Source organism: Podarcis muralis, chromosome 1 (genome assembly GCF_964188315.1).
Source record: "Podarcis muralis chromosome 1, rPodMur119.hap1.1, whole genome shotgun sequence".
Taxonomy (NCBI): domain Eukaryota; kingdom Metazoa; phylum Chordata; class Lepidosauria; order Squamata; family Lacertidae; genus Podarcis; species Podarcis muralis.
The window spans coordinates 44,318,786-44,332,545 of NC_135655.1; the positions used below are offsets into that span (position 1 = coordinate 44,318,786).

General features: G+C 42.5%; 1 protein-coding gene across 1 annotated transcript in view; it reads right to left on the reverse strand.

Annotated features, from left to right (window-relative positions):
- Nucleotides 1-458: 458 nt before the first annotated feature.
- LOC114582942 (cytosolic phospholipase A2 epsilon-like) overlaps nucleotides 459-13,760 on the reverse strand; it is a 50,471-nt gene continuing 37,169 nt past the window's right edge. The window contains exons 14-21 of the mRNA XM_077927183.1: nucleotides 13,336-13,558; nucleotides 12,087-12,201; nucleotides 9,677-9,814; nucleotides 6,400-6,507; nucleotides 5,134-5,325; nucleotides 3,712-3,878; nucleotides 2,063-2,249; nucleotides 459-739 (exon numbers count right to left, since the gene is read on the reverse strand). Coding sequence (XP_077783309.1) covers nucleotides 534-739; nucleotides 2,063-2,249; nucleotides 3,712-3,878; nucleotides 5,134-5,325; nucleotides 6,400-6,507; nucleotides 9,677-9,814; nucleotides 12,087-12,201; nucleotides 13,336-13,558 — 1,336 coding nt within the window. The 3' untranslated portion in view covers nucleotides 459-533. The remainder of the gene's footprint in view (nucleotides 740-2,062; nucleotides 2,250-3,711; nucleotides 3,879-5,133; nucleotides 5,326-6,399; nucleotides 6,508-9,676; nucleotides 9,815-12,086; nucleotides 12,202-13,335; nucleotides 13,559-13,760) is intronic.

Sequence of the window (13,760 nt, forward strand, 5' to 3'; positions counted from 1 at the left end):
ATTTCTAAATTTACACCTAGATATGCACATTGGCACATACTAATTTTATGCAAATTTGTGCATTCTTTTGCCCTCATTTTTAATGTGTAACTATATCCATAATATTACCTTCTCCCCCATTCTATATTTCAGTATCTATCTCTTAGGAGCATTTATATCTCTGGCCAAACCACGGGTTTTGGAAAAAAATATGTTGGTATTAAAACAACCCTTTCCCTTTGCTTTACAGATGTAGGTTTGTATGTGTGCAACAAATTGACCTGTGCTGCTCATTCTGCCATAGAATTGTGCGTGCGTTCAGTAGACAGAACATGCATTCTTAAAATACACTGCTTTTTCCCAATTTTTTATTAAATATATCCAGAAGTGGGCCTTTGTAGCTTGCCGTGCCCCTGCTGAAATATGAAACAGTCATCATAAGAGAGATGAAATAAATTCCACTGAAGCCTTCAGATTAATCAGTAACTGTAGCCAACCATTACTTGATCTTCTGCCTTCCCCACAAGCTCCCCAGTCAATCTATACTGTCTCCATCAATACCGCCTTTTCCGTTCTACAGCAGAACGCAAAGCCTGCAGAATCAGGTGCTCGTTATTCAAGATGTTGTATTCACTCAGGTTTACTAGCTTGTCAAAATCTTCATCGCTGTATGTGAGCCAGTAAGTATTGTATGGTGTCTTCCAGGTGGAAACATCAACATCTCCTGCAGCCATCTCTGCTTCACCATCGCGTTTCTCGCCTAGGATAAAGAAACGGCGAGTTATTAATGGTTAGATATTTGGCTTATTTCCGAAGCATACATGTGTATTAATCCAATGAGAATGTTCTTAGAATGGTTCATTTACAATTTTGGTTTTGTGTTTTTTTATATAAAAAATAAATCTACCACAATTTTAATGCCCTATTTTGATTTGATTTATCAGGCTTGGATATCTCTTTATACTTAAGAGGGTCTCAAAGTAGTTGAGTGTATATAATATAATGAAGTTAATAAAGCATATTAAATAATGCACAATATCATTGTAATTATAAGAACATACAGTGTATATAATATAATGAAGTTAATAAAGCATATTAAATAATGCACAATATCATTGTAATTATAAGAACATACAGTGTATATAATATAATGAAGTTAATAAACCATATTAAATAATGCACAATATCATTGTAATTATAAGAACATACACTCAAGGCTGGATTAGTATTTGTTGGCACCATCTTATTCTGACCATACTAAAGCATGAACAGAAGAAGCAAAAGACTTAGTCATGCTTAGAGGGCTTTTATTTTAATCAATGGGACTTACATTAGTGACTAACTTAAGTATAATTGATTTCAGTGGGTCTACTCTTAAGCATGGACGCGGGTGGCGCTGTGGCTTAAACCATAGAGCCTAGGACTTGCCGATCAGAAGGTCGGCGGTTCGAATCCCCGTGACGGGGTGAGCTCCCGTTTCTTGGTCCCTGCTCCTGCCCACCTAGCAGTTCGAAAGCACGTCAAAGTGCAAGTAGATAAATAGGTACCGCTCTGGCGGGAAGGTAAACGACATTTTTGTGCGCTGCTCTGGTTCGCCAGAAGCGGCTTAGTCATGCTGGCCACATGACCCGGAAGCTGTACGCCGGCTCCCTCGGCCAATAAAGTGAGATGAGCGCCGCAACGCCAGAGTCGGCCACGACTGGACCTAATGGTCAGGGGTCCCTTTACCTTTACTTTACTCTTAAGCATGACTAAGTCTGCACCCTGGATCCATTCCAGTGCCTTAGAGCTTGTTGTAGTCAGTCAAGATTCAGAGGTTGAAACTTCAGGGTTGTTACCACAGAGATTTGGTATTTTATTTTAAATATTTTATTTTTAAGATTCATACGCTGCCTTTCAATCAAATGATTTGCACAATGGCTTACAACAGATTGCAACAATTCAGTTCAGAGGAATTAATTGATTTCTCGGTAGTGGGAAAGTCCAGCAAAAATCTCCCCACCTCCAGGAATTGTATTGCCCGACAGCACTGGATATAACTGTCACTTAGGGTGGAGTTTATTAGCTATTGTCAATAACTTACCAGGTGCTTTGTAATAACGGAAGGTATCATTCACTAATGGGAAGAAAACCAGGATTGGACAACCAAGGACATCTGATTGATCAAAGTAGTAGCATTCCTTTAGATGTTTCTTGTCTTCTTCCGTAAGGACAACATGTGGAAATGGGATACCTTGCTGGATATAGTACTTGCAAGCTTGCTCTAGGGGCTTCATTCACATGAAAGTTAAAACAAGAGAAGACAAGAAATGTATGTTAAAAAGCAATCATATGCCACTAAAAAAATCTATGTGGAAAACTGGGATACCCAGGAAGCACAAGGTAGGAATTAATGAACAGTTCCTTGAATGGGGGAAGCAGAAAGCAGAGTCCCTGCTTTTTAACTTGTTCATAAACCATCTAGAGTTAGGAGTGAGCAGTGAGGCGGCCATGTTTGCTGATGATACTAAGGAGTTCAGGTTCATTAAAAGAAAAAAGCAGACAACAAAATCTGGCTAAATGACATCGTAGAAGCTATCAGGGATTGGTTGCAGGCGTGAGTGGTTTGACAGTGAGCTGATTTCAGCTTGGGTGATGGTTAGGCATTGAGTAAGTTGCATGGAAGTGAGGTTGTAGCCCCTGCCTGCCCCTCCTTGGTAAAGAGTATCCAAAAGGATCCAGGAGGAATGGTTTCTGTCCAATGCCTAGGTGGGAACTAGGGCCATACCACTCCTCCAACAGAGACCCCAGGTAGGGGGTACCCCTATTTGATGTAGGTTATAGGCACCCCTTCCAAGATGTGGTTTACGCTTAAATGCACTTCCAGCAGATGTGCTGGAGTGGAATAGCAATGGCTTTACTCAAGGCCTATGCCAAACCATTCACTGCTGAAACCAATGAAGCTTTGGCGTTATTCAAACCCAAAACCCAATGTGCTATTGTCCAGTGTGGTTATTAGTTTCCCCCAGCTAGGTCACAGGGCCTTGACACATGGATCCTATAAATTAATATTATCTAAGCTTGGGAATTAATGACTTAAAGAGGAGGAGCAGACTAAAATTTATGTGAGATGAATTCCCAGGAATTGCCTTGATTAGATTTTACTTCCATCAACAGAATGTATTTTCTTTCATTGCATTAGTCATTGTTTTCTATCTAACTACCTACTGGAGAATAAAATTTGCATTTAGGGTTTTTTTTAAAAAAAAAACAAACCTGTGGTAATGTTTTAAACTTGCTGCAACTCAAAGGAAAAAAACCTGCTGCAGGTTGGTAGATGTGCGATCAGCCATATCTTTTATGCTATTATAAACCTCGTAGCAGTTTTATTACATTCAAGTGATATGTATTTTTGTTGTTGTTGTTAAACAGGTAAATAAATAAATATATTATTGTCTTTTATGAGTTCTCACCAGAATGTGGTCAAGGTGAGATTCAGATATTTTAGAGCAAGAGTTGCCAGGACTCCAACTTCCATCTGCTCCAACCAACATGGCCAATGGTTAGGGGCGATGGGCACTGTATTCCAACAACATTGGGAGGATACCCCTGATTTATAGTTAGGTGAGGAATCTGTGGCCTTCTGGCTACAGACAGTTAATTAGAGAGGTGACCTTGGGCAATATGTCGCAATGTTTCCACATAAACCTGAAATATATCCCTTAAACAAACAAGCAACACAAAACCTATTACCAGTGTTTGTGAGCCTGCACTGTAACTCAGATGCACAATGACATCAACTTTCCTCTCTGGCCTTAAAAGTGGTGGGCAACTTGTATTGATGAAAAATCCAGCGTCCACCAGTCCTATAGAGTCTGCATGTTCCGTTAGTTGATTTGGGCATCCGTCTAACACCGTAGCTGGAAAGGAAATATATTTTTTGCCATCAGAAAAGAATATTTCTGCCTAATTTGGAACCCAATTAAATTAAAATACATAGGGCATTTTTACCTATGACAATATGGCTGCAGTCATATGCCACTTACTTACTGGATTAAGGAGAATTCAAATATCACTTAGAGCAGAGTGTGTGGTCTGCTTTCCATAATGGTGGAGAATTGTAGTCTAACCAGGTTTCCTGTCCTATGGGCTTTGGAACCTATCAGAACCATAGACCTTCACCAACCCTCTTTTGACCTGTCAAAATATTTGTGGGTAAAGCGTCCTAACACAGAAGACAGCCTGCTACCTTTGTCCTTTATTACTAGGTATATGAATTTAGGATGCAAGCCTACACCAAGTTACCTGGGAATAAAATGAACTCAGTGGGACTTAGTTCTGAGTAATAATAATAATAATAATAATAATAATAATAATAATTTAGATCAACAAGATCGAGCCAAATGCTGATGGGGGTGGGGGTGGGATTGCTCCTTTTCTGGAATACTGGGGTATGTTATGAAATTAAACCGCACTGGGGTCAAACCATCTTTCTTGATCTGTCCAGGTGTCAACTGTAGTTTGTTTGTTAATCCCTCAAAAAGAGCTGTTTCTCAAACTGTTTCATACCAATTGTCTATTGTTGTGCCAGAAAAGAAATTCCAGTGTCTGGTTATGTTGTACCTTGCTGCTTGTAATAACTGGCTTATTAATTCTTTATTATGTAAATCCAGATGGGTGTCTTGAAATATATTTAATAAAGCTAATTCTGGTTTGACTTCCAATTTCTTTATTGTTATTTTATTAATTTCTTGGAATATCAAATTCCAGAAAGGTTGGATTTTGTACACTGCCACCTTCTGAGTATTATTATTAATAATAATAATTCAATTTATAGGCATCATAATAAAACTGTAAAATAGAATACTGTGAATATAACCAATAAAACAAAACACTAAGTCATTGGTCAGTATAATCTAAAACATCTGGAGTCTGGAGAAGTCTGGACTACAACTCCCATCAACCCCTGCCAGCATGGATGATGGTCAGGAAACATGGAAATTGTAGTCCAAAACATATGGAAGGCACCCAGTAGAGCTATCTAGTTTCATACTGTCAGCCTCAACTGTGTCTGGAAGTGTCTCTCCATGCTCAGGCAGAGGTCCTTGATTATGGAAAGCAAGTGTTCTAATACTGAACAGTGGCTTCAATAGACAACTATATAAACCTGTTTACCTTTCCATCTATTGAAATTTTCATTCTCCAAGTAGTAGTTATGCATCTGAAAACCCTTCAGAAAATTGTGATATTGGGCAACAGAAAAGCGATCAGTCAAGGCCCCTCGGAGCTTATTGGCAAGTTCTCCGGCTGGGACGTACATATGGCTCCTTATTTCATATGGCCTTGTAGGTAAATAAGGCTCTTCCTCTGCAACAAGATACAAAAGGTGACAAAATAAGCAGTCACTAACTATGCTCTGATTTGCTGCTAAGCCGAATCTTAATCAACTCAGTTACCGGACAGCTATATAGTAGCAAACCCGCTGCAAGAACACTGTAAAAGACAACGTATGGCCCAATCCTAAATGTATTAACTTGGAAGTAAATCCCATTGAGTTTAATGAGATTTGCTTCCTAACAGAGCACTGTAACTTCATACATGTGTCCATATAGGTGCATAACAGTCTCCGACCTTCATCACCACTGACAGCATTGAACTAGATTACTTTGATGTTGTTTTGGCTTCACATTTTTGGCTGAAGTGTCAAAATGGTTAGGCAGTTCGGATACCATGCCAGCAATTCACCTGGTGTGTAACCTCCCTTTAAGACTATACATTGTCAAATTGTCTTCCGAGGTGGACCGTGCTATGCACCTCTGAGACAAATCAAAAGCGAAAGGCATTTTATCCAAAGGTATGGGCACACAACCTTTAACAGGTGGCATGGTAGGATGTTACTCGCCTGACCTCCTACTTACTTGGAGGTAGAAGGGGAGGCAGTTGCAATGTTGGCACAGTGCAAACACGCTAGCAGCAACACAGCACCATGCCAATCTCTCTGCACCCCTCTACCTCCCAGTAAGCAGCAACAACATGACTGGCCAGAGATCAATTGAGGCAGCAGCACCCCACTGTACCCAGCTGCCACTGCATACAGCTATGAGGCTTGTGGCTTCCTTGTTTTCCAGTCTTTGCTATATCAAATACATCGTGGCTCATCAGAGACAGGCACCGTCAGTATGCCTTACGTTTTGGCATGTCACTATTCAACCCATTTAAAGAAGGCTTGCTGCGATGCACACGCACACACACACCAACCCCGACTGTGCTTACAGTAAATTATTCAGAAGACCCACAGAGAATGAAAATTATGCGTCCAAATTGACACCCAATGGTTGTTGTTTTTAAATGAAAAATAACTCCCAACCTCCATCTCTTAAAGTCAACCAATTTAACAGCAGAGAAATGGAGGAAGCAGATACATGAAGAGGAAAAGCTCACCAATATCTATTAACTTGTCTTGAGTCCATCTGTGCCAGAATTCCTCTGAATCATTAACTCTGTTCCAGATATACAACAAGTTTAAAGAAAATATGCTACTCCACATACCTATGAGGGGAGAGAGAGAGATGGGGAACAAGAAAAGTGAGTTCACACGAATAAATTTAAGTAAGACCTCAAGGCAAACCAGTTGAGAATGACTCTTATTTTCAGCTTGCTTGGTTCTTCTCAGTCAACCATGAATGCATGAATATGAGCATATTTAACTCAAAATATAGTCTAAACTTCTGTTTTTAATGCCCGGCAGGCAGATTAACATCTATAAACTGAGCAAATGAATCAAGCTGGGGGATACAGCACAGTCACAAATTTTACTGCTACACTCTGAATGGATGAAATTGTCAGGAGCTCGTCCTACACTCAAGTAGGACCCTGGGAGAGACACATGCCCAGCTGGCATGTTCTCTCCCTCCTGGTCGATCGTTCGGGTGCTTCAAAAGCTTTCTTCAGCTCGAACATCACAGCGACCGATGCCAACAGACATCGGCACACTTAGGGATCCACAGAGTCTTCACAGCTTGCGTGACAGACCTCAGCAACTCAGCATTTTGGCTAATCTACTTTATTTACATATAAACACACATGGAGCACTGCAACATGGCTCCCTCTCTCTCTAGCATCAGACAGCAAAGAGAAAAGGAACAAGGGACAATAGTCCCACTTCACGGAACACAGTAACACAAACATCCTGTCTCCGTCACTTCCCACTCTGTGGAGTCAAAACATATACCTTCATGTGATAAACAACAATCCCATGACTGCAGTCATGGAGCAGGAATTCTAACAGAAATATCAGTCTGCACTTGCTTTTGGTTTGCAATCTCGAATGCTGAGTCTGATAAGATATACAAAGAGCAGCATAATTTGAGACTGCTCTTTATATGAAGCTGTGCAGAAATTAAGATGAGCTCACTGTTGGGCATGGGGGTGCTAGGAAGCAGTAGACAGCGGGTTGACTCTGAATGCTCTTCAAGGCAGGAAAGAAGCTCCAGAGTTTATAAAGAATGACCATGAGTTATCTCTGTCAAGGTAGAAAGGAGGGTGTATTGTGGTTGGTCCTTCTCTTTCTGCCAGAAAGTAAAGAAAGCAGAAAGTAAAGAAGAAAGCAAAAAGTAAAGCAGAAAGAGCACTTGTGTTTTCCTTGGATTGTCATTTGTTCCAATTTGGCAGTAAAGAGCAGGTTTTCCTGGGGAAAGTGGCAGGACAAAAGGAAAAAGGAAAATGCTCAGACATGGACCTGTGCCTATACAGTGTGGCATAAAAGGAAATGGGGGTGAGCCCCATTGCTGGATGTTTTGCTGGGCAAGCAGATCCAAGTTGCATGATGATATTATTATCTCAGGATGCAGCATGACAAAAGCAGTCATTCAAACATGCCCCAGGAAGATGTAGCCCTAAAGCTTGATATGCTCTTTTAAGATGGACCAGATTCTTGGCTGATTAGAGCGTGTCCAGACGAGGTGCGGGCCCTCCTGGGGGATATCATCAATTTGTCCCTTGGCACGGGGACATTCCCAGGGGAACTGAAGGAGGCAGTGGTGCGCCCGCTCTTAAAGAAAACGTCATTAGATCCTTTAGATCTATCCAATTACCGCCTGGTTTTGAATCTTCCATTCCTGGGTAAGGTGATTGAGAGAGCAGTTGCTGAACAGCTTGGTGGGTTTCTGCATGAAACATCGGCTCTGGATCCATTCCAGTCCGGCTTCCGTGCTGTTCATGGGACCGAGACGGCTCTGGTTGCCCTAACAGATGATCTCCGTAGACAGCTGGATTGAGGCGGGTCGGGGCTGCTGATTCTTCTAGATCTGACAGCAGCTTTCGACATGGTCGATCACGAACTCCTGGACCACCGCCTTGCCAACGTGGGGATCCAGGGCACAGTCCTTCAATGGCTGCGCTCGTTTCTCTCTGGTCGGGGACAGAGGGTGGCGCTTGGGGGGGGGAGATTGTCATCACGCCACTCCTTGGTGTGTGGAGTACCTCAGGGTGCGATACTCTCCCCGATGCTTTTCAACATCTGTATGCGCCCCTCGCCCAGCTTGTCCAGAGTTTTGGGCTGGGTTGCCATCAGTATGCTGATGACACCCAACTCTATCTGTTGATGGATGGCAATCCTGACTCGGCCCCAGTCACACTGACCAGATGTTTGGAAGCTGTGGCTGGATGGTTACATGGGAGCCGGTTGAAGCTAAATCCTTCGAAGACAGAGGTCCTGTGGCTGGGGCGGGGCGATATGGAATTGGGGGGGCAATTAGTGCCAGCACCGTCCGTTAAGAGTTTGGGTGTAATCTTTGACACCTCCCTTTCCATGGAGGGGCAGATTGCAGCTATAACAAAGGCGGCATTTTTCCATCTCCGCCAAGCTAAGCAGTTGGCTCCTTACCTCTCTCGCCCTGACACCTAGCCACTGTGATCCACGTGACGGTCACCTCCAGACTGGATTATTGTAACTCGCTCTACGTGGGGCTGCCCTTGAGACTGACCCAGAAACTCCAGCGGGTGCAGAATGCTGCAGCAAGACTCCTTACGGGCTCTTCGCTGCGAGATCACATTCACCCGGTGCTATACCAGCTGCACTGGCCCCCGGTGGAGTACAGGATCAGGTTTAAGGTGCTGGTTTTAACCTTTAAAGCCCTATACGGCCTAGGACCCTTGTACCTACGGGACCGCCTCTCCTGGTATGTCCCACAGAGAAACTTACGGTCTTCAAATAAAAACATCTTGAAGGTCCCAGGCCACAGAGAGGTTAGGCTGGCCTCAAGTAGAGCTAGGGCTTTTTCAGCTGTGGCTCCGATCTGGTGGAACACTCTGTCACAAGAGACTAGGGCCCTGCGGGACTTGACATCTTTCCGCAGGGCCTGCAAGACAGAACTGTTCCACCAGGCCTTTGGCCAGGACACAGCCTGACTCCCTCCCTCGGCAATCTTCGCGGAGCTCTGGCCCAATGGTTGTCAGTGGCTTGATTTGAATTAATTTTATAATGAATGATTTTAGAGTGTTGTGTTGTGTTGTATTTTTGTACTGTTTTATTGTTGTTAGCCGCCCTGAGCCCGGCTTCAGTTGGGGAGGGCAGGATATAAATAATTTTTTTTTAATTATTATTCAAACCTTTTTCCTTGGCTACAGAAGGGGAACAGAGATGCACAACAGAAACTACTCCTGCTAATGAGGTTATCACAATACTTTGACGTTCCCATAAGGCAGTTAAATACATTACCATGGAGATAGCATATTCGGCTTTCTGGAAGTTTCTTGATCATGCGGCCCATGAAGAATTCACTTCCAAAGTTTTCTGAAGGCACAAATGCTCCGTATTTCAGGAACCCCACCTCATAGGGAGTGAACTCCATCCATTCTACAATCAGAGGAAATAAAATACTGTAAGAGCAGAGAAGGTGACTTTCAAACATAATGAAACTAAGGGCTTACACACACTTAACTTTCCACTGCTTTTCCAAGGCATGGTCTGTACCTTAGAATGCTGTGTTCAAGCAACCCCCCTTTTCTTGCCTTGTAAAAACCTGCTCTTTAAAGCTCAAGTGGAGCAAACGGCAATCCGCAGACAACTAGAATTGATGCTTCCTCCGACTGAGCTCGGACATGGAGCTTTCAAGTATGGACTTGTGCCTGGAAAGAGCGGTGCAAAAGGAAAGTGTGGATAAGCTCTAAATGGGCCTCTGCAGCTCATGTAAGACCAGCTTCCCATTCTCTGTGTTGTCCCAAGTGCATGATCTGCCTGTATGTGCAGCAGGAGGAGAGAAACAGATCTCTGTTGAGCCCGGAGGGCATCACACAGGTGCTGCACCCACATTAGGTAAAAAAAAAAAACCTACCCCCTTGGTTTCTTTCTGATTCTTATTAACTAGGTATGATTTGTCAGAGAACTTTTTTTAAACCAAAAATTGCAGTCAAATAGCTTCACACATTGAGGCTAGTCTATGTGAGAATACGTGGGATGCGGGTGACACTGTGGTCTAAACCACTGAGCTTCTTGGGCTTGCTGACCAGAAGGTCGGCAGTTGGATCCCTACGACGGGGTGAGCTCCCATTACTCTGTCCCAGCTCCTGCCAACCTAGCAGTTTGGAAGCATGCCACTGCAAGTAGATAAATAGGTACCACTGCGGCGGGAAGGTAAACGGTGTTTCTGTGCACTCTGGCACTCATCACGGTCCTCCATGTGCCAGTAGCGGTTTAGTCATGCTGGCCACATGACCTGGAAAACTGTCTGTGGACAAACGCCGGTTCCCTTGACCTGAAAGCGAGATGAGGGTCACAACCCCATAGTCGCCTTTGACTGGACTTAACCATCCAGGTGTCCTTTACCTTTTACCTTATGTGAGAATAAGTGGCTAAGCAAACACTGGCTAGTACTCTGGCTAGTTTAAGAATGGAATTTTTTTACTCCCCTAATTCTAAGTCTAAGGCTGCAGCCCTAGACATCAGGTGTGGGGAACGTGATGTGTGCTCCAGTTGTCACTGAACTACAACTCCCATCATCCCTGGCTTTTGGCCATGCTTGGAGTTGGAGGTGAGCAACATTTGGAGAGCCAAAAGCTCCCTACATCTGCTATACATACTTAATGCATTGAACCTGAAGGAACTTACACAGAATTACATCGTAAAGGTGCTCTCCTATATATACCTATTTGCATGTAAGCCCCATTGTACGCAATGGGACTTCTAAGTATACAACTGCATTGCAAGGGCCATTGGATTTGTGGAGCTAACTTGTTATGTACTGAAGTTCTCACCCTGGGCCAGCAGGGGGATACTGTAGATAGTTATGCAAATGAAAGATCGAAAGTGACTTTCAGTGATTGGATAGTTTTAGAAAGTTGCTACAGTAACGTTGTACTGGAGCTCTATATAAGCAGGCTGGCTGAGCCCTTCAGTTCAGTTCTGTTCTGGCCTCAGAATAAACAAGAGCTGTTTGAAGAGCTGTTTGAAGCTGTGTCGTCTGATATGTTCACCCACAACTTAACATAACTGTGTAATAGTTTGGTTCTCGGGTATTATTTTCTGCTAATTTCCCCAAGATGTTTACTCGCTGCAGTATAAATGTAATGAAATGGCACAGAATCTTATAAACTCATAAAGCAGTCGAAAACACTCACTGCAATCAGCTGCCCACAGTATCACACAAAACAAACAGAAGGTTTGACCCACCTATTTCCATCTCAGACCAAATGAGCCTTTTTACAAGTATAAAAGGGAGCTTTGTTCCTCTCACAGATATACCACATGCAAGTGTATATATTTGCACGTGTATAGGAAACTTGAATTCAGATTAAATGTTAAAAATAAAATGCTAAGCAGTTAGAAGAACTGACCTCCGATTTTGATGCCAACGTTTGAGTATTTTAAATATTTGATTAGCTCTGAAAAGATAGTGGAATATTGACTGAGAGGCCAACATGACCCTATCATAGGCTAGGGTACCAGATATAATGCTAAATTTCTTGGCTATGGCTTTGTAAATATTATGGGTCAAGTTTCAGCCTAAAACCAGTATTTTATTTGTATGAGGATATGCAAAATATTTGATTTTTGTCATTCACATGTCATGGATTCCAAAGAGCTTCAAATGCAGAACAAGTTATTTGATTTCCTTACTCTTTCCCCTCACCTTTGAAATCTTGAGTGCTGTATTTGTCCTTAATATTGATGGTCACATAGATGGGCAATGGATTCTGTCCATCTGTCAAAGATTCCCTCTGGTCCGAAAGCTTGTGGCAATCTTTCTAATTGTGAAGGGAGGGGGGAAACGTTACTTACAAAGCCATGGAACAGACACATACAGTAACAACTAGCAAATCATCTTAGTGTTTAAACCAATGCCTAAAATAAACCTAAATCATAAAATATTAAAAGTTGAATGGGAATCCTGAGCTCATCTAGTCCAATTCCTGCTCTGGGTAGGAATCTTGTAACAACAGCATCCTTGGCAGATCGACAACTGAGATCTAGTTCTAGTCATGCTGTCTGGAGCAAAAGATGAACAAACCCTGTCCCATCTTCGATTTGTGAATAATTATCCTATATCCACCTAACCTTCTCCAGGCTAAGTATACCCAGCTTTTTCAAACTGTTCCTCACAGTATTTGGATTCCAGATTCCTCATCATACTGGTTGCCCTCCTCTAAATGCACTGAAGTTTTCAAAGTCTTTCTTAAAATTTGCTGCCCAGTATTCCAGATGCTCTGACCAGTACAGAACAGAGTGGGATGATTGCTTCTCGACGGCTGGACACCGTGCTTCTGTTAATGCAGAACAACATCTTAATATCGCCTGATTACCCCCCTGGCCATGGGTGGCTAAATCAGACACTTTATCCCAATAAGGATATCCATTGGCATAACAGGAATCTCCCCCCACAATAATAATAATAATCCCCATGTGTGCCCTTCCCAGATCTACTCCAGGGGGTTGGGAGAACTCCTAGAACAGATTTTGTAATGTGGAAGAACTCCTTGCAATGAAGGAACATTTAGAAGAGTTTGGATTTGATATCCTGCTTTATCACTACCCTAAGGAGTCTCAAAGCGGCTAACAATCTCCTTTCCTTTCCTCCCCCACAACAAACACTCTGTGAGGTGAGTGAGGCTGAGAAACTTCAGAGAAGTGCGACTAGCCCAAGGTCACCCAGCAGCTGCATGTGGAGAAGGGAATCGAACCTGGTTCACCAGATTACGAGTCCACCGCTCTTAACCACTACACCACACTGGCTTTAATTGATGCTACATTGGATTTCACCCCTGGTAGCCCTGTACTATTTGCATTTTCCTCCAGAATTCTCATAGCAATGTTGCCCTTCATTTTTTATAATGCAGGTATTGGCAATTGTTTAGAACAAAAAGACAGATTTGATACTGTACCCCATCATTTATCAAATACTCTATGACAAGCCCCCAGAGATCTATAAATGTTGTATTGTATCCTTCTTGTTTCCGTTGACTCAGCTGTTGATAATAATATTTAATGCGCTCCATGGTAAACATCTCCATCTTGCTCTTGGTCACTTGTTTCTTAGCCTCATTTATTTTTTCATCAAGATCTTTCTGGGACCAATAAGCATCTCTGTACAGGTGTGTCATGGCCCTGGGGAAAAACAAAACAAAAAGACGTAAACATTTTTATGACCTAAGCTATTAATAATAATATCTTTTCATCCATACTGTTATTGATAATAATTATGAATAATAATATCTCTTGATATTATAAGGCATGGGTAGGCAAACTAAGGCCCAGAGGTCGGATCCGGCCCAATCGTCTTCTAAATCCGGCCTATGGATGGTCCGGG